The sequence below is a fragment of the Castor canadensis genome, chromosome 5, assembly GCF_047511655.1.
Source record: "Castor canadensis chromosome 5, mCasCan1.hap1v2, whole genome shotgun sequence".
Lineage (NCBI taxonomy): Eukaryota > Metazoa > Chordata > Mammalia > Rodentia > Castoridae > Castor > Castor canadensis.
This window is the reverse complement of record NC_133390.1, coordinates 61,044,224-61,066,211: the sequence shown is the minus strand read 5'-3', so window position 1 is coordinate 61,066,211 and position 21,988 is coordinate 61,044,224. Positions and strand designations below refer to the sequence as shown.

The window sequence follows — 21,988 nt, the reverse complement described above, 5'->3', positions numbered from 1 at the left end:
TGAATGGATAAACTGTGGTACATTCTAAGAATGGAATATTACTCACCACTAAAAAGCAATGAGCTCTTGAGCCATGAAGAGACATATGTCTTGCTATATGAAGCAAGACAATCTGAGGATGATTCTAACTGTAGTAATCCAGTTTGTGTAACTCTAATGAAATACCTGGAGCAAGGTAACACCTGAAGGAAAGGGGTTTACCTAGCTCACAGTCTTGGAGGTTCAAGGGCATGGTGTTGGTATTAGCGTGGCTCTGGTGAGCACCTTGTGGCAGATGGTATCACAATGGTGAAAACGCATGTGGGAGGGAGGGAGGGATCATATGGTGAGACAGGGATCTAGGGATATGGCAAGAGGGGCCAAACTTGCTTTTCTATAATGACCCTCTTGTAAGAGCAAACCAGGGCCCACAGAACTGTATCAGTTCATCCTCAGGGCAGTAACCCTCAATGACTTACTTCCCAGTAGGCCTGCCTCTTAAAGGTTCCACATCACCTCCCACACTGAAGATCAAGCTCCCAATACATGAATGCTTAGATGGCACAATCAAACCATTAGCATCAATTATATGACACTCTGGAAAAGGCAAAACTATGGAGATAGGAAAATGGTCACATGGTAGTCAAGAGTTAGGAAGGAGGAAAAAATGAATCAACACAGCACAGGTAATTTTTAGGGCAGTGAAACTATTCTTTATGATACTCCAATGGTGGATAAATGTCATTACACATTTGTCAAATGTATGTAATATACAACACCAAGTGAACCCTAATGTACAGTAGGAACCTTGAGTAATATTCACGTGTCAATGTAGCTTCAGTCAAAACAAATGTATCACTATTGCATGGGAGGAAGCTGGATATGGGGGCAAGGTATGGGAAAGGCTGAAACTTGGGCTCAACTGAGTTATACACCTAAAATTAAAACATAAAGTCTATTATGTAATCTTTAAGAATAAGATATCAAAACAATAGAATTAGAAATTTTCAGACCTGAATGCCTCTAAGAGATCTTACAGTCATTTAAAGTAATTTGGAATCCATCAAGTGAAACTATTCTGTATTTTATGACTAATGATAATGTCATCAAAACCACAATATAATAGCTACTCAGGAGGCAGGGGTCAGGAGAATCATGGTTTGAGGACAGCCAGGGAAAAACTTAGTGAGATCCCATCTTAAAAAACATGTTGGCCATGTTAGTGCATGTGTGTGATCCCAGATACATGGGAGAAATAGTTAGGAGAATCATCATCTGAGGCTGGCCCAGAGAAAAAGCATAAAACCCTATCTGAAAAATAACCTAAAGCAAAAAGGGCTGGTGGCATGGCTCAAGCATTTACTTAGCTAGCAAAAGACCCTGACTTCAAATCTCAGTACCACAACAAACAAATAAACAAACAAACAAAACCCCACAATACAAGGTGGGCATAGTGACACACATCTGCAATTCCAACACTGGGAAACTGAGGCAGGAGGATCATGAATTCAAAGCTAGCCTAAGCTACAGAGGGAAATCCTGCTCAAAAAAAAAAAAATTAAATTGTAAAAACACAATACAACCAGCATACATTAAGCAAATCCCTCTGAAGTAATTTTACTGTTTTCTTCTTTGTTCCTTACTGCAACCAAATAGGAGTCTTTTATTGTCTTTGACTCATTTGTATATGTGGAGGACTTTAAAACCATTTCACATATAAGGAAATAAATACGCAGAGAAGACAGATCTGTGGGTTGCTGAAGGTCACAGAGCCAGCAATAGAACAGACAGATTAATCCAAGGCTGTTTCATACCAACCTGCCACTTCTTTATTCCTGTCTGTTATTCTGTGGTGTCAGGCAGAATTTATAACACTTGGCATGAGAAAAAGGCCTGAGTACAGAGAATCTTTCGAAGGCTTTGCAGTGGTGAACGACCCAGAAAGCTGCTAGTTCCTTTCTCTCTTAACCCTGCTGGGGAGCCAGCTACAGCCCTTGTGGAATTCCACCCCTTGTGGAATGCAGAAGGCAAGGCTGGGGCTGCCCCAAAGGTCCTCTCTGCCTGGTGGATGAACCAAAGTGAGAATGCTGAAGAGGCCACAGAAAAAGCATTCTTGAACTTGCTGTTCTTCACTTATGAATCCACAGGTGTTTTTGTTTGTTTCTGTTTTTTGCCGTTCTAGGGTTTGAAGTCAGGGCCTCATAACTTGCACTTGCTAGGCAGGTGCTCTACCACTTGGGCCACTCTGCTGGCCCTCCACAGGTGCTCTGAGGGACCATTATGTAAAGACACTGTTTGGGCATGGCAGGTATAGGAGTGAAGAAGACAGAGAAGGTTTTTTTGAGGCTGAGGAAACCACAAATTGGAAGGATTGAACTGGGAACCAGAGCTGCCTGTGGTCAGGCAGAAGGAGGAGGCCTAGGAGCCTGAGGCCTTCAGCTGCAGGCAGTCTCCCTGTTTATTTTTCCTTTGACAGGTTGACAGTTTAACTGGAGGGCCTGGGGAATGGGAGGTGGAGGAGGGAGGAGGCCTGACCTTCTACCAGGAAGTGAGCATATTAGGTTAGAAAGAGAGGGAAGAAGAGAGAGAACAATCATGCTCTTTTTCCTGAGCCACAGAGCTGGCCTTTGCAAAAGGAAGCACAAACAAAAGCCTTGTCTCTCAGGCGGCAGAGCACCAAGGCATTCCTCTTCAGGGAAAAGAGTTCAGGAAGAAGCCAATTGGATTCATTTTTGCATTCCGTGTGTGTGTGTGTGTGTGTGTGTGTGTGTGTGTGTGTGTGTGTGTGTGAGTGAAGAGGGGAGGCATTTGGGGAATTCTTTATTTTTTTGGCTGCCTCTTGCACAGTTTTCCAGTTAAGGAGTTTTGGCATGTCTGTCCCTCTAGGAGGCCTATGCTGTCCTTTACCCTTCAAGGCTGAAGTGCTTACACTCCCTGTACACCACCCTCGCTCTCTCCTACTCAGCCTCTCCCAGCCTGCCTAGCTCTTTCAGATTCTTTATTTTCAGCCTTGCTCTCACTTCCATCAGAAAGATTATTTGGCTCTATTCCATGCTGACATCAGTTGGATTTTTTTTAAGGTCTCATAGAGGCTTTTGTGTGCAGAAAACAATACTTACAGTAGCTTGTATTACCCCTGGCATTCATTGTCCTATAATTATACATTGAAAACCATGCTTTCCTTATGCTTTTAACACAATTGGAAAAAAATCTAGTAAATTTATAAATCTTAGATTTTTTGATCGAAGTCAAGTGCTGTTTGTACCTGGTTATTGTTTGATTAGCTTATACTTTCACAAAGAGTGGACAAACCTTTAGATACTACATATTAAATTATGTTATTTTATTTTTTATTTTCCTTGGTATGGAGGTACTGAGGATTAAATTCAGATTCTCATGCTTGCTAGGCAACTACTTTGACCCAGGCCCTCAGCCAATTATTTTATTTTTTAAAGTGTGTTCAATTCAACAAGTAAATGTTTAAACACAATGGTTTGATTGTTCCTAAACACTTAAACATATTTTTACATACCTGGTTAATTACATTCCTGCAAATATTTCCAGGTACAGTCATGATACCAATATAACGAATTTCCTCAAAACCCTCAAATCTCTAAAAGACCAGAAATACAAATTTCCAATGTAAAAGTCTTCCCAAACACATAAGACAACTGTAGTAATAATAAATCTCACACATTTTCATATGATTCTCTTATGCATTTCAGCATCTTTAAACCTAAACTCACAAACTTAATAAATGAGACTATCTTAACTATTTAAAACTGACTATAAACACAAACAGGCAAAACCCTCCAAGGGTTTCAGTTAAAATCATTTGTCTATTATGCTAATTTTTCTTAAATATCTTAATACGAGGCCTATAAAGCAATGTAATGATTTTAAATGTCTTAGAGTTGCACAAAAATATGCAAAGAAAAATAGCATATCCAGTTTTTGTTATCTTTGTGTTTCTTTTTTTGTAGTCTCTGGTTTGCAAAGTCATTTGTTTATAATTAAGTGGGACAGAATAATCATTTACATGGTGTTCCTTTCCAAAGGACACAGTCCTATTGGATTAGGGACCCACCCTGCTCCACATGGTTTCATCTTAACTTCATTACATCTGCAGTGACCATATCCTCAGATAAGATCACCTTCTGTGGAAGTGACAGGACTTGAACACCTTATTGGGAAGGATATAATTCTGTCCATAACGTGAATGAAGAAAGCTAGCAGTGTTAAGCAGAACTTTTCAACGCTGGCACCATTCATTGACGTGACTGGGCACTTGTGGGGTGTTTACTTGCATCCCTGACCTTGCTAGCACTCCTTCAGTAGTGACAACCATAACTGTCCCCAGACAGTTTCAAATATCTCCTGGGCCAAGTGGGGTCAAAATCACAGTCTACTGAGAACCACAGATAATAAATAAGTGCAAAGAGAACCATAGGGGAAGGGTAGCAGGAGTTGGAGTATTTGCAGAAGTCAACAGGAAAAAAATCAGAGGTTGTCTTATGACAATGAAAAGTGTGAAATGAGGTCACGAAGGGGGAGCAGTTTCACAAGAACAAAGATTAGGATCTGATGATATGAGTGAAGTCAGATGTCTGAGGCCAGGTGAGCACTGTGTTATTGGAGGAAAAGAGACCAGGAAATTAAAAGGACCATCCATATACACACTGATAGAACCAATCAATAGTTTGGGGGAACCTATGAAGTTAAACAGCAACAAAAATCTTCAAGGAATGAGGAGAAATGCTCCAGGGAAGGCAGAAGGCTATATAACAAAAGGAGGACTTACTAAACCATCTGGTTATTTGAGATTTAAAGAAGGAACTTTTCATGCAGCTGCAAGAGGCAGAAGTCTTCTAGTGGCAATGAGGGGCAAAAAAAAGCCCCTCCCATGCCATACCTAGGTCCAGTGGTACAAGGGAAACAAAGTCACTTCAAGTGACTTCAGGGACCCTGTCCTCCAGGGGTGCCAGAATTAGGTAGCACAACAGATGGAACCTTTAGAAAACAGAGTGAGGATGAGGCTTTTTTCATTATTGGCCACAAGTTTCAGCACAGAGTTAAAAGATTTTAGGAGTTGAGGATTGGTGGGAGCAGGGTCAGAAAAAAAAAAGGTTTACAGAGTCTTAAAAAGATTAGTGTCTGGAACAATGAACAATTTTGTAAGAGACAGTCCTGTTTTTTTTTTTATTTTTGTTTTGCTTTCTTTTTGCTTTTTTTTTTTGCAATAACTTACATAAATAGGGATAGAGACATAATAGATAATTACAAAGCTAATGTGTTTGAGAGATATTAGGGGAGGGACCTTGCCAGAAGGGCTCCCACTTGAACTTCAATGTTGGAAGCTCAGAGGGAAGCAGTTATTTTGTTTTTGTTTTTTGCCAGCAAGATATAAAAAATAAGTTTGAGCTTTGGAACCTAATTTACCTGGGTTTAGACCCAGCTCTGCTTCTGTCTTGGTCTATTTTGTATTATTATAACTTTATAGACTGAGTAGTTTATAGAAAAAAGAAATTATTCGCCTCATATTCTAGTTCATGTCCATCTCAATGCAAAATTCATTCATTCTATGCTAATAATCCCAAAGGTTTAGTTCAATCCAGCATCATTCAAAGTTCAAGTTCAAAGTCTTGCCTGAGACTCAAAGCAAACTTCTTCTAGTCGTGAGCCTGTAAATTAAAGAAAGAAAGAAAAGAAAAGAAAAACAAGTTACATGCTTCTAAGATAAAATGAAGGAGCAGACACAGGGTAAACATTCTTACGCCCAAAGAAAGAAGTCACAGGCCTCCAGCAAGCCCAAAACCTAGCAGGACAGACATTTGATCTTAAAGCTACAAGACTGGCTTTCTGTGTGCACTGGGACTGGGGTGGCCTCAGTGGCACCTTGTGGCCTTAGGGGTAACCTTGCTCCCCCTGCTTTGCTGGTCACAGCCCATACGTGTGACTGCTCTCATGAGTTGGTTTTGCACATGGTGCCTGCAGCGTTCACTTGCTGGTGTTTCACACTGCTGAGGGGCTCTGACGAGGGTCCTGGCTGCAGCACCCATGGCACTATTCCCATCGGTGATAGGGGTGTTGTCTCTGTGGCAGTTCTGCCCCTACCAGAGGCCTCTGCTTGGCTTCCCAGGGTTTCCTTTGAAATCTCTGTGGAAGTTGCCAAGACACCCTAGCTCTTGCATTCTATATGCTTACAGAATTATCACCACATGGACACCACCAAGGTCCTTCCTTCAAAGTGGCAGCAGATGGCAGGCCCAGGCCCTCTTGGACCACAGCTGGAATGGCCTTAAGAGTTCTTCATTAGAAACCAGTGAGCTGGATCCTGAGGTGACCTTGGGCAGGGAGACTTGGAAATCACCACAGGTTCATGTCCTAAAAAATTCTGCCTCAAAGACCTCTGGACATGTCATGGGAAAGGTGGCCTTGAAGATTTCAGACATGGCCTTGACATCTCTTTCCCATCATCCTGATGCAGGGCACCTGTCTCCTTTTCTTTCACCCATGCTACTCTTTCTGGCAAGCAGTTGCTTGGTTCACACATTACATACCTCTTCTTTTCCCTTTCCCTGGCCAGTCAGAAAAGTTTCCAAATTTTTCTGCCCTTTTTTCTTTTTTAATTACAAATTTGGCCTTTAAATAATCTCCTTCCTTATCATCTAAAGTATTAATGGTTAAATCACCCACATAATTTCTATATTTTGGGTAGAAATGTCTTTCTTCAGTTCCGATACCCTAGGTCAACAAGTTTGCATTTAAACTTCCAGAAAGCCCAAGGGCATGGGTGTGATGCACCAAGTTCTTCTAAATGATGTGGTAAGGGTGGCCTTGCCCTAATTTCTAATAGGATTGTCTTTATTTCCATGGAGACCTCATCAACATGCCTTCTACAATTCACAGTTCTATCAAAATTTTGGACATGAACACTTAACCAAACTCCAAAAAATTTTGAGTCCTTCCTACTTTTTTTTATCTTCCGAGCGCTAACCTATAATGCTCTATTTATTGCCGTATTGACTATTCCTCTAAGCATTTCCAAGCTCTATTCATTACCCAGTTGCAAAGTAATTTTTACATTTTCAAATAGCTCTGTAACAACAATCCCACTCCTTAGTACCAATCTCTTGCCTTGGTTCCTTTTTTGTTGTTATAAGAAAATACTCAAGACTGGGTGCTTTATAAAGAAAAGAAGTCTATTTGGTTCACAATCCTGGTGACTGGAAGGTACAGAAAATATGACACCAGGTGAGGGCCCCTTATTACATTATGCAGTTTGATAGTTTCTAATTTTTCTATTGTTTCAAATAGAAACAATTTAAGATCATTTCAGGATCCCAAATTCTACAAACATTTATTGAGTACTTTCTGAATGCCCGGTTCTGACACTATTGGAGATTAAAAAAAGCATATATTGATTCTGTCTATAGGCTACTGGGGAAAACAAGTACATAAATATCACCAAATAAAATATCAGAATATAAATCTGTGAAGGTGCTGTGGGATTCTCAGGCTGTAAAATCTGAACAGGAGATGACATGAGAGCAGAGGGCATTTAGCTCCTGCTTGATGAGACAGTAGGGCATGTGTAAACAGAGAACGTGTGCTAGGATGATGTATATTCTGTGCCACATGGTTGTTCCTTAAGGGGAACCACATACATGATTTGGTTTATACAAATAGTGCTTCATCACTTTTCTCTGGAATTCAACCCATCTCATCTTTCGTGCATTTTAGGAAAAATATTTTGCTTCTGTGGAATTGTTCCACTGTTGACTGCCTAACAGTAGCCTCAAAAAGCAAATCCTCCAAAGGAAACAACAGGTCAGAGACATGACCCAAACAATGATAGACTAAACAACTTTCTAGAAGTACTTCCCACAGAAGAAGCTCAGACTGAACTGGATGAGACTTGATCTGCCTACCCGGTATCTTCACCTTCTGACTGTGCTGGGGTTGCAGAAAACACTGACACCGAACCATCTGTATTCAAGATGCCCACGGTGGGCTGGGAAGGGATGAGAGAGTTGAAGAGGATGAGGACCAGAAATGAATCCCAAAGAGGGCACCTGAGCCTAGGAAAGGGTGGAGTGGGTCTCCAGGAATCTGCCTGGAGGACAGGGTCACCTAAACCCAAATATTGCAAATTCAAGTTCTGTGCTCAAGCAGGTAACCAAAATGACTAACTTCCCTTTCTCCATGGATAAAATAGCAAGATGAAGTAGATTTAGGCAAACCAGGAGTCATGGACAGCCTAACGGAAGTCGTGGGTTTCAATGTGCGTTGGACATCAGTCCAAGCATGGGCAGGCAGGTCTGATGTTATTTTTTAAAACCCAGAGAATTCATTCTTTTGTAGGAAATGTCCCAACTTTTTAAAAACACTTTGGATGCCAAACAAAATATATCTGCCAGTGGCTGAAGTCATTTATGATCAATTTTTGTTCTCTGCACAGTAAATAAAGCTTTCCCAGAATTCCATGTTTAAAAATGAAAATATCCTGATTGGAAGTAACACTTTAGTGTGAATCAGTACCTTAGATCACATTTTGCAGTAAAGAGAACTAGTGCTTTCTTAGTCTCTCTCACAGGATAAGTATCAGGAAAATAACTTAGTATCCTTGACACAGTGACTAGAGAATGAAAAGGATAAAGTCTGTGAGGTCCTCCTGTTGAATGACACATGAGAAAGGGAAGGGGAGGAGCAAAAAGACTCCAAGAGAGGTAGTCTCCTTTTGTCCTGTTTCCTCTTTGCAGAGTTGAGGGAGAGATATTCTTTAGCAAGGGTTAGCTCTGGTTACTATTTTGGGTCAGTAACAAGTAAGTTTTCTTTTCATTTTGTTCACTTAGTACTTATAGCTATCTCACTAACACAGACCAGGATCTCTATGTCTTCTGAACCTGTCCTAGCTTCTGTTCAATGGATTACAGAGGAAAGGACATAAGGATAAAGGAAGTCAGTGAAGGGATTAAAGGCTGTAAACAAAATAATGTGGGGCCCATGAGAAGGCTTTTCCCACATAGGAGCAAGCATGGCCCAGGGGAGCCCAGGGGATGATAAACTACAGTACCTCTTCCTCTCTCTCTCTCTGTCATCTCCCATCATACTCACTGCCTCCATACATTTCTTAAAGGAGACATTCAACGGAGGCACTGAGACTGTAGGCAACAAAAGGTTAGGGCCACTTATTTATCAGTCTGCTGGTAGAATTTTGTACATTCCAGCAGAACAAGGCACTAAAAAAAGCCTTGTCAAACAGAAAGCCAAAGATCATGCTGTGAAAGAGCATATGCCACAAAAATTCACCAAGCACATGTGATTCCTGTCAATGTTGACAGCACCTTTTGAAGGCTCCATTTATATTTCTCTTAAGTCAGCCTATACACTCTGACTTTTAATTGTAATCAAAGTCCTGGAGAGTTTTCCTAGGGGCCCAATGAGTGTTCAGAAGGTTATAAAGCAGTCTATACTGTGAATAACTTCGAAGTAAAAGCTGTCATTTCCAGACTGGACTTGTGTTACTGGTAGAACTAGATGAGTCAATCACAAGAGAGAGGCACAGTGTCTTCATGGAAGATGAGTAGCCCCATTGGTTAAGCCTTGGTGATTAATATATTGTCTTCAAATACTGGTTTGAGTTTCACTCTATGCCATGTTTTTGAAGCTCTGTTAGACTGAGATCTCCAATGGATGGACATCAGCAATTTACTTCTGCATCTAGGGACCTATTACTTAGAATTAAAAAAATAGAACCATCCATAAAAGCTGAAATGTAGTACAAGAGGGAGCAAACATTAATTTAGGGCATATGCCACACACAAGACTGGCCATTGAAACAGGCACTGCAGGCAACGTCCATCACCTTAAGGGGAGGCCAACTGTTGTTTCAATATCTCAGTCAAACCCTTTGTTTATACCTGTGGTTTTATTTGCAATTCAGTTTTCTCAGAAACTTACAAGTCTTCTGTATTATTTTCCTTCCAGGGAATTCTGTATCCAGGACTCAGCCAATACTCTTAGCTAAAGTTTTCTAACATGCCTTACTCTTCTACTTCCCTGTTTCATGATTCTCCTCTCTCTACCAACTTAACTGAAGCCAATTCGAAGGTTAACATGCTAGTGCCATGATGTGATGCATGATTTTTCCCAAGTAAGGAACTCAAGACTGAGAAAAGCTAAGAAATGTTCCCAAGTTACTGGGCTAATAATAGGCAAAGTTAAGGTTCTATCTCACATTCTTCAGACTCCAAACTTGGTGTGTTTTGTCTTTTGGCATGTCCAGTGGAGAAATATAAGCATTTATAAATACACTGAAGATTCTTAAGGGACTAACACCTCCTCCACGATGTCTGCGAGATATACCATACTAGGTAGAATATGGAAATTAAAAAAAAGACAATGAGGTGGAAAAGGGAAGAAAAAGTGAAAAAAAAAAGTGTGCCACAGAGGGAGAGGAAACAAATAAATGCTTATTCTAGAGAACAATTGCCTTGACTTCAGAGGAACCCAAGTCAAGTTGCTCTTCCCTTCCTTGGAATATCCTGCTAAGACTGTAGTCTCTTAATTGTGTCCAATTTTGTCACCAGAAAAGAACAATATATTAAAGTCAAACTATGAAAGTCAAGAACCACATTCATTTAATACCATTGACCTTCAGTTTTCTCAGCTGTAAAATGCAAATAATGATACAATCTTGTATACTCATTGCAAAAGAAAACTAAAACAATATGAGCCAAGTTTATAATATAACTCTGTAACTCAAAATAGATTGTAAACATATCATCCCCTCACTCTTTTCTCAAAAAAAATCTCTTTTAGTTTGCAGTTATCTTTTAAAATTTTATTCTATAATCTCTTCATAGTGATGACAATTCCAAAAGGAATTGACATCAAAATAGTTCTATAAAGTGCCTCAAAAGCAGCCAGGAGAAGGCAAAAACATGAGGTAGAGGAAATTTGCTTTCTGTGGTCCATGTCTCACCACTAAAGTTTCTACAGGACCTTAGTTATTCTTGTGTTATATATTTTAGTCCCAAGCCAGCAGCTTTCCATAGTCATTTTATCTTCAGATATTGGTTCTTAACTTTTTAAAGGATCACTGTTACGGTATGCATATGAAGTGTCCCCTCAAAAGACTCCAGTGTTGAAGGCTTGGTCCCCATTTAGTGGTGCTGTTGAGAGGTGACTGGAACATGAGGGCAATAGCCTCGTCAGTGTACTGATCCATTGATAAGCTCATAGTTAAATGGGCTATTAGGAAGTGGGATATAGTTGGAAAAAGTCGTCACTTGAGTTGTGTCTGGGCCTCAGTTTTTCTCTTTGTCTCTGTCTCTGTCTCTTTCTCTGTCTCTCTCTCTCTCTCTCTCTTTGCTTCCAGCTGCTATGAGGTGAGCAGTGAAATGGAGTGTTAAGGGTAAGGCAGGGAAAATGCTCCAGACAAACTGAACAGTAAGAATTACAGCCTTGAGATAAGAAGAAAAGAAGGTGTATTAATGAAATGAAAGGCAATAGATTTTGATGATGGTCCTGAGTCTTCATTCCACCTTTTATCTTCATGTTATGCTAAGTGTCTTTATCTTCCTCTCATTAAAAATATGTCATCTCTATTGCCACACTTCTTGAATTTGGAAGGGACTGGCTTCCTTTGATGAGTAGAATATGGTGGAAGTGATGTCTGCCAGTTCGAAGTCTAGACCCTGTGTGTTTCCATTTGCTTTCTCTTGTACTTTCAATTGCCACAAGAATGTGTCCAGTATATCCTGAAGGAGGATAAGAGACATATAGAGGAGAATCAGCTTACTTCAGTTTTCCTAGGTGACTGTCAGCTGATTTCCAGACATGTAAGCAAGCCTAATCAAGATTGATAGAGCTGACTAACTACCCATCATCATCTTGGAGTCAAGAGCAATAAACCCTTTGTCTCTGAGATTTGGTTGTCATTTACAATATAATTGTGGCATTGGTAACTGACACATTAAGACATTACCAAAGTAAACAAAGAGTCATAGGAAATGATGTAAGGGCCAGACTCTTGACCATTTTAGATTTTAGATTATATTCTAAGAGCAATGGAAGGTCTTTGAAGGATATTGATCAAGAGAATAACATTATCAGCACTTATAGAAATTGTTTGGGTATGTTGTAGAGAATGAACAGATAATATTTCAGAAAAGTCATGATAATGTCTAGAATTAAAATAATAGCACTTGAGATGCAGTGATATATATTTTGTTTGGTTTTTTTGAGATGCATATTTTATGTTTAGAATGCAATGGTTATAATAATTTAATGAATTGGATATGGGAACTGATAGAGAAAAAAGTATTAAGTATACTTGCCAGGTTTCTGGCTTCTCTGCTGTGTCAATAATGATATCATCCAATGTGCTAGAGAAAACAGGAGGATGATCAGTTATGGCACTGTTCAGTTTGAGTTGCCTATAAAGCATCTAGTCCAGGTGTTTGTAGACAGTTGGACACATATAACTGGAGCTCAGAAAAGAGGTCCAGGTGAGGAGTAATCATTTTGGTGTTGTGAATGTAAAATATTCAAAACTATGGACATGAGGGAGATCACACAGGGAAAATGTTCACAATGACATATCAAAGCTTTCAGGAACTGAAAAATTTAAAGGTTAAGTATAAGAAGATGAGCTTGAAAGATGAGGAGAATCAAGAGTATGTGCATTCATAGAAGATAATGGAAAAGAAAATTTCAAAAAAGAGACTCTAGTATGAGATATGAAAAGAAGAGTTAAAAAAATACTTATTGAACTTAGTGACATGGAGGTCAGTGGATTTTTTTCCAGCAAGCCAAATTTTGCTTTCAGTTTCAAGAGGATCATGGAGTTGTTTATTATATATCTCTAAAACCCAGATTAAGATCTACCTGTGGCTTCCTATCAGCCATCTAATAAGATAAACTAATTGGATTTGAGTATCGATCTTCTATTTTCTCAAAGGCAAGGAAAATTATTTAGCTGTCTCTAAGGTCAACCAAAATTATGCAAATTTTGTCCCCCCCACTGCCAGGTAGTCTAGCAGTCCAAAGAAAGAGGTTATATCAATATAATGAGGTAGCTTCTTTCTTTGCCCACAAGGAAGTCTGTTTCTCTGCAAATATTTATAAAGTACCGGATAAATCAACATCAGGGGGATGGCTACACAGATAAGAAGCTCCACCTGGCATAACCAATCTATTTTCTAGACATAGTCAACAGTGATTTCCTCCTTCTCCGGAAGCTAATCTTCCTATTTGGAACTAAGTCTATTATTCTTAACCCAACCGGTAATCATGTACAACAATGTGAGTAAAATTTGGGGATTCCTAAAAAATTATTCCAAAAAAACTATGTAAATCTGAGAAAATAAGACCAGGAAAGTCTCTATATACTCCCAATTGCATGAGAGGCCACTAACTCTCTCAGTGACTATTTGACCACTGAACTACCATTTCCATGACAGAAGCCAACTATTTCATAACTCAGCTCCTCACAGTCTTCAGTACTTCCAATAATTAGAAATTAGAAAATTCCTTATACCTTCTCTGTTGGTTTTAACCCACTCTCTGGATGTTTGTTTCATTTCCTAGGGCTGTCACCAATTTGGTGACCTAAAATAACAGAAGTTTATTATCTTGAAGTTTTGGAGGTTAGAAGTCAAAAAGCAAGATTTTGGCAGGGCTGTGTTCCCTCCAGTCACTCTATGGAACAGTTGCTACTTGCTTCTTCCAGGTTTCCAGCTTTTGGTGCCTCCAGGCCTTTTTTTGGCTTGTGGCCACATTGCTCCAATTTCTCTTCCATGATCACACTGTTTTCTGTCTTGTGTGTCTATACGACACTTTTTATTGGATTTAGAGCATGCCCATACAATCCAGTATGATCCCATTTTAAGATTCTTACCTTAGATTATATTTGCATGACTCATTTTCCAAAAAAGGTCATATTCATAGATTCTGGGGATTAGAATGTGGATCTGTGTTTTGGGGCACACAATTCAACCCCACTCTAAAGAAAACATCTATTTACTCTTCCACATATCTGTCCTTCCATTATTTGAAGATAGCTATTAGATTTCCTCTTGTTCAGATGACGGAAAAAATGACACAACTGAAGATTTACCATGTTCCAAGCTTATGTCAAAATATTATGATATGTTACTTTCTATTTTTCCCCTTCCTACTTATTAACATTTTCTTTCTGTGCATTATTATAACAAGTGGTGATCTTTTTGCTCATGGCCTCAGAAACAGAGAGAAAATAACTAATCTTTTTATTTTACAAATGCTAAAATCTCAAGCTCTTGAGGAAAGGGAATCATATGTGTGGGAAGAAAGAAGGAACAAAGCAGAGACAAGATGGTCTATGGGTCTCCAGAACAAAGGGAGCGTGGAGGCAGTGGGGCCCAAACTGGCTAATGCAGATTTGGATGCTTGTAAAGAGCCTGTGGCAAGTCCCAACAGAATTAAAAAATACCCCTTTACGTTTGTAGAAAAACTATGTTCTTCTGCAAAAAATAAAAATATAGTTATTTGAGAAACAGCTCCTGGCTTGAAATTGAGCTCTGGCAGATTCTAAATACTTGATATTTGGAACACCACTGAGTAAATCTTTACCTGAAATAATGATCTTTGTGATCTGACCTGCTCAACCATAAAGTTGCAAGTTCTCAATGACATTGTATTAGTGAGTACATATGTAAGTCCAGGCTTGAGAAGGGTCTGAAGATACTTGTCCTAAAGATACAATTAAATTAAATTGTGTGGGTCTGTGCTCACTCTTTCAGTGTATGTTCTGCTATTACGTACATCATATCTCTGTCAAGCACTTCAGGTGCCTATAAAAATTTGTCCAGACTTATGAGGCTATGAAACATGACATCCCTATAATGATACTCTTATAAAATTTTTACTGTTTTTCCTACCAATTCTGAGTGAAGCTACCTGTAAAGATCTTCCAGCTAAAGTTTCATCATTATCTGTATTTATGACCTTGCACACAGTTCATCATGTGCAACATCTTAGGCCACATATGAATTCTGAAGCCCTTGGTTCTGTGATTTTCCTATTACCTGATGGGGTCCCATGACCACTTAATGTGTTCCCCTTGTGCCATGTAACATGTGGAAAACCAGGAAATGTCCCAGTTTATTCACTGGATATAGACCAACATCAGCCAAAATGAAATATATCAAATTGCTAGCTTTGGAATAACTCTAAAGAATTAGATGTCTATGTCTAGATAAATATTCATCAATTGAAGTGAATTTATCTAAAATTAAGTCTCATACCTTTTTAATCTCAGAGGCAAACTTAACTCCCTGAACTGAAAAGGTCTGTGTGTGAATGCAGCCTCCTTTCCCCTCTTTTCTTGCTCCTTTCTCCCTGCCTACCCTAGACCTGACCCTCATATTTCTCTCCTTTAACCTCACTTGAATTCCATACCTGCTCCCTCTGCACATGCCCATCTGACTGCAGATATTTGTCATGCTGTCTTCCATCACTGCCTGGTGTATATGATGTCTTCCATGAGTGTCTCTAGAGAAAGGATCGGTCTTACTTTACATCATTACAGTCAAACAAAATACCTCACTTACACTGATGCTCAAAAAATGTTTGTTGAAATGAATGTTCAACCTCATGGTTAAGCCAGTTATTTTTATCTACTGGCTCAACCTCAGAATAGAAGCAGTTCTCTTTTTGCCCCATCCCATCCTTCTTCAGTTCCTTGAAGCTGATTCCTCTTTTATTCTCTCTGCTTCATTGATCTCCAATGAAATGGTTTTTGAAGAGGGCAGTTAAATGTCTTACTTACTTCTATATTTTCCCCATATAACCTAAAACTACTCTCTCTGTATCTAACAAAATAGTGCAAATGGCTGTTTAATAACCAAAGTCTTGGATTTAGCTATTACTTCCTCGAGGAATTCTCAAAGAGGTTTTAACCAAAAACCACTTCAAAATGTCTAACACATCAAAATTCTTTCCATCTAGTAATATCTAGATTTGCCAGTTTGTCACTGGGAAAATTATTTAGTTTTCCCCAGTCTCAAGAGTTTGTCATTGCTTGTCTGTAAGTATACATATCATAGGGCTGTTGTGAATAATAAGTGATGTGGTATATGAGCAACAATCTGCTCTATACCTGGTGAAAATAACAAAATCCTCAATACATGTTGCTGCTTTTATTATGATTTTATAGTACTTTTTACTTTTCTATGTGTAACCCATTGTAATTTTATAATACTTTGTAGATTTCTATGTGTAACCAGTGACTCATCCAATAAACCCTCATAATCCCACAGTTGGGTGTGTATTATGTCAGGAAATGTAAACTTGGTGAGAACTGCCTTATATGACCACCATATCAGCTTATTTAAGGATTAAGTTTTGTCTGCCCTTCCTTTTCCTAAAAGTGACTTAAAACAGTTTCAAATATTACATGCTTAAAAGTAGTAAGTTATACATTTGGAACAAAGAATAAAGTGAACACTCCTATTTCAAACATAATGGTAAATGCAATTTCATCAACTGAGTGTCATATTTGGCTTTTATAAAAAATGTTAATAGTGAGATAGTGGGTTAACTTTTTGATATTTCTTCTGCCTTCATTTTTATTCTTCTGTACATCACAACTTTTTAGTAATGATCATATATTATTTTCATAATTTAAAAAATTCTTAATTGAGTCTTGGCTTCTTTATAGTTAAAGCATGAAGGGAAAATAAGTCACTTACATAGTTAGAAAGGAGTGTGTCAATTCCTTTAGAAAAACAATAGTCTTTCTAGTACTGGTTTTCACTTGTAGAGTTGAGCAGTTTAATGTATTTTGACTTCAGCATCATTCCTTAATAAATACACTGATAATATTAAAAATTCTTCCTATATATTCTATCAAAAAAGAACAAGTTTGAGTGATCTGAAATAAGCTAAGATTATGTAATCCAAGAATACATGCCAGTGAGGTGGATTTTGTGGCCTTCACCAATTACCCCTAAGGTTCACTGTGAGATGAGCCCATGAGAGGATATAAAGGCACAGTGACTGGTTTGGTATAACAGCACTGAGTTTGAAAATGTACTTTGAACTGGCTCAAAACCTTGGAATATCAGAGAATGATAAGCAAAATATGTTTTTAAAGTTTTGCAATTATATCACTGGCAGTATAACTCCAGAAATGATGAGGTATCTGGCCCAGAAAGGGCCTGTATCTAGTTCAAGCTATGAGAAGAAATAGTTTGGTCACAGAAGTAGAAGATGTGAGTATCACCCCCAATTTTGTTGCGTGCAGTAGTGTACCTTTGATAAAGCATTGGCACTCAAGAATGGCCCCAACTGTTTAGAGAAACCATTGCAAGCCTCTCTTCCATGTACCTTGACCATGGCGATTTTCTGAAACCATAACCAAATTCTTTCTGATTATCCAAACTGTTTCAGGACCTGGCTTTCTGTCAACTCTTTTCTATTATGATACTTGTGATGAAAGTAATTGTGTAATTATTTTAACACTTAGGCTTTGATGGGAGACTGAGTACAGAATATTTAAGATTCATTTCCATTAACGAAGGTCTAGAGTAGTGGAATTCAAGATCATTAAGGAAAGATTATATTTAGAAATTTTATTTGGAAAGATTTTATTTTGTGAAAAATTGATAGAATTAAATATATTGGGGAAACAAAGAAAATATTTTTCTCTTGTCTAGATGAAAGACTGTTCTTCGGGTAGCCAGATTATAGCAAAATTGAATCCAATTTCTTTTCTAATTTTGGATTATATGATTTTCAAACATATACAAAAATAGAGAGAAGAATATAATGGGCCTTAATTTTGTCAATGTCCAACATACAGTCAGTCTTATTCCTATCATCTATATCCAAGGCATCACAGCATTATGTTTGTAATTACATATAATCAGCATAAAAATTGAATTGTAATAAATAAATACACAGGTTGAGCATCTTTAATACGAAATTCTCCAAAAGCCAAAATATTTTGAGTGCTAACATGATGCTACAAGCTGAAAACTTCCACACCTGACTTCATGTGACAAACTAGCACATTAAAATGTTGTATAAAATTGCTTTCAGGCTATGCATATAAGGTGGATATAAAACATAAACAAATTCTGTGTTTAGTCTTGGATCCCATCCCCAACATATCTCTTTATGTATATTCAAATATTCCAAAATCCCCAAATTTAAAATACACTGGTCCCAAGCATTTTGAATAAGTGATACCCAATCTGTCTTTCTAAATATTATTTCTAAATACATGCAGATAGGTTTACTTGGATGTTTGTAAATGTTATTTATACAGAGTTTTATTAGTTTCTTTCTCTGCAATTTCCTCTCGGGACTGGTAGATCAGGTGTTTGTCAAGTGGTAGCTTTATAAATGCTACCCTTTGTCAAACACAGCTGTTCTTTTGATCGCTGTAAACACTACTGGCAGAACCACATGCATAACATATTAGATACAATGTTGCCTTATAAGAAGTGTATGTTCAGAAAATTATTATGGTTTTTTTGATATAAAATCCAGATGTCACAAACTTCATCTAAATGACATCAGCACCTCTATTCCATCTCTTTGTAAAACAAATCAAGGCAAAACATAGGCCCCAAACTTGTGAATTCATTTGTTTTCTTTCTCTTCATCTTTTGACCACTGTTGAAATTACTCTCTGACATGCTTAGTTTTTGAAACTTGAGAATGAATGGAAACTCACTGAAGTCTGGCTTTATAAGTGTTCATTTCATGAGTGGTTCTTGCAGGGGTATTTTGTTGCTGTATTTAATATGATATTTCTGATGCTTGCCCCTCCCTAGCCAAGAATGTATTTGCTCTCTCTTTCCTCAAGACTGAAGGAAAAAGTAATACCCTTGATGAAAACAATCAAAATGATGCTAACCAGGAGAAATCTATGCAGAAAAGGTGTTCTCCAGCCTAAGGTCAGAACTGTACATATTATCTATGAACCAAATACATTTGTACATTTCTACTGCTAAAGAAGCTGGAGGTGAGTCAAATGCCAATGATGGGAACAGCTTTGAACTTTCCACGGTGCGAGGGAGGGGGAGCAGTTTAGGAAAGGTTTGGCTTTAGTAAGCTCTGAGGTCCTGACACTATATATAAACTTCTGGGTCACAAACTGACCTTAGGAGACCACTTAAAAGTCTTTGTAATGGTATTGAGAGTTTCTACTGGCTGGTTTTTCATCTATTCTGGCAAAGGCTGTGTGATCTCAGTAAGTTTTGTATACCTGAGATCTAGAAGATTCCTTCTAATGCTGTCTTCCTGTTATTCTGATTCAGTCTCTTTCACAGAGGCTCACAGGGCTCTGTGCATTAGGAAGCTTCAGTTTGCCCAGGGACATTGTGTCAGTGGACTCTTGAGACACAGTGTTCCAAGCAGTCACTGATCTTCTCAGGTCACTGTTCTTATAAGGTGGGTATGTATCTTCTTATGACACTGGGATGAAATCTGGCCAAATACAGTATAAACTTCATAAACCTGGACTTCTCTCAAGGACTACATTCTATCTTTTAAAACTAAGAGGTTTTAAAATTAAAGTTAGCTCTAAGATTAAGTAGAGAGAAGTATATCTTTTCCCCTAGTGGCTCCAGCCATCTATGAGCAGTCCCTGAACTGCTTTGGCCTTTAAGAAACCCACTGGATCAAGTGGAAAGAGGAGAATAAAACCGAGTATATATTTAGGATATAGTCACAAATACTAGTAGGCCAGTCCTACCCATTTCTGATGATAAACAGTATAACCAATGTGTTTCCATCAGACTGCTCACTATCTAATTGTGTAAGAGCAGTTAATTAAAGTCATAATCTGACTTATTTTTAAATGATACATACCTGATACTGCCTTTAATTTACATGAAGGGAAACCAACATGAATAAAAGTCAAGGAAATTGCTAGACACAGCTAGACACCACCATCACCCAGAATCATGTGGTGTAGAAGCCACATGCCCTGAGCAGCTCTGCAGTCAGTCTAGAAAGTGAAAACCACCCTCAGAAAAATGTAGCTCTCAGTTTTTAATTCCAAATTCCTTTCTTTTAAGTTAAAAATTTTTTTGAAAAAAATTTGAAACTAACTCATCATGGACTACCATGGAATGCTTTGAAACATTTTTGAGTTACATATTCTGCTATCTATACTAACGTGAGTCCAATTAAAAGTACCAAAATATCTGTTGTGTTCTCTGGAACCTCTTGAGTTCTGACTATGTCATGATATATTAGCTTTGTTTAAATAACATGATTCTGGAGAGACTATCTAGGAAGGTTATTTTGGGTGTCTTCTTTAAGTTATCTGGAGCCTGTCTGCCATGTTGGAAGGGGTCATGGCTGTTCATACTCCAGGGTTAGATGGCAAAACTGTACTGGGAAAGCCAACATTATATAGACAAGACTTTGCTTTTTTTGTGTTTCCTTCCTTTTGTTTTGTCTTCAGCACAAGGACAGGCCAGATCATCTTGGGTGGTGGCTGAGTCTCTACTTCTTCTAAAACAAAGCCTAGAAGGTTTTCTCTCTGTTCAGCCAGACTACAGAAGCCAGACCTCACACCTCCTCCTCAACCCATGTACATTGCTGAACAAGGGTGGCCTGACTGTGGGGGGAGGAGGAGCTGGAAAGGCCACTGAAGACAAGAGGCTTGCGTTGTTTCAGTTTTGATGTCACTGGGAAGAGAGTGCTTAGTATATACTGCTCATATGAGAGAAGACATCCTTTATCTCATGAGCCTTGCACCCACCCAGGGAGTCAGACTTGGAGCACACTCTAGTTTATACTGGAGGAAATGCAAGCCAAAGAGATTAAGTGATGGTTCATGATCACATGTACTAAGTGCCAGGAATAGAACATAGACACCATACTTTTGCCTCTGAGTTCTTTATGTTTATTCCTATGTCTCGTGACTGCTAATTTTGAAAAGTCCTTTTCCTACTATCTGGTTCAATTATGTTCTCCCATAGGGCAGTAAAGATGTGCCAAGGCAAAGTTGTCAGAACAACTAATCCTCCTCATGATATACTAACAGAAATATAATTCATTCAAAAATATTTATTGACTGATAAAATTGTATCAATCCCCCCCCACCGAAGACAATCTGGTGCAGGGATACAGATAAACAATTGTATAGTATGATAGTTAGGGATGGAGAAAAAAGCAAGAGAGGAAGATAGTCCATGTAATCATGGGAAATGGTATAAGGATCGCATAGCTATCTGTAGGAAGAATATTACAGGCAGAGAGATGATTAAGTGCCATGGCCCTGAGGCAGAAATGTGTTGAATATTGAAGAATCATCAGAGAGGCTAGTGATGAAGACCGAGAGTAGTAGGAGATAATTTTGTACTATCAGGGAGCCCATTCATGTAAAGTCTTAGGGCCCATGTTAAAGGCTTTGGCTTTTATTCTGTGTAATATGGGAAACACTTAAGTAATTTCGTGCAAAAGAATAACTTAATTTGACTTGACATATTTTAAAACAGTTATGTTAAGAATATACTAAAAGGAGGAGACAGCAAAAGCAGAATGAATAATTAGAAAGCCATATGATAATCTAGGACAAAGGTAATGATGGTTTGGTTCTAGAGGTAGAACAAGAGGTAGGAGTTAGATTCTGAATGCAATGATAGAGGAGACAGAAAGCATGATGAATGTGATATGGGATGAATCACTGCATGTGTGGAGAAAGAGCACTGCACAGGAAGCCTGGAATTCTAAGTTAGAGTTTTAACCCTATCAGACGTTTATGCTGCTACCTGAAGAAAGTCACTGAAAAGTTTGGAATCTCATTTTTAAGATCTACAAAAATGGGACTTATTCCCTCTATCCCCCATGAAGTTCGAATGATCTCTTAAGATGTCTGTGCAAATGCTAACTGGCTTGGATTGTATTATAGCACTCTTCCATTGTTGTGCAAGTTAATTAGCCTTAGCAACTGTGGCTTCTAAGATTAAATCTGGAATATTTAAACACCAAAATCATT

At 38.4% G+C, this 21,988-nt stretch overlaps 1 protein-coding gene across 1 annotated transcript in view; it reads right to left on the bottom strand.

The window, feature by feature from the left end:
- Positions 1-2,708: 2,708 nt before the first annotated feature.
- LOC109685419 (OX-2 membrane glycoprotein) overlaps positions 2,709-21,988 on the bottom strand; it is a 47,390-nt gene continuing 28,110 nt past the window's right edge. The window contains exon 6 of the mRNA XM_074073115.1: positions 2,709-5,660. Within this exon, the coding sequence (XP_073929216.1) occupies positions 5,614-5,660 (47 nt within the window). The 3' untranslated portion in view covers positions 2,709-5,613. The remainder of the gene's footprint in view (positions 5,661-21,988) is intronic.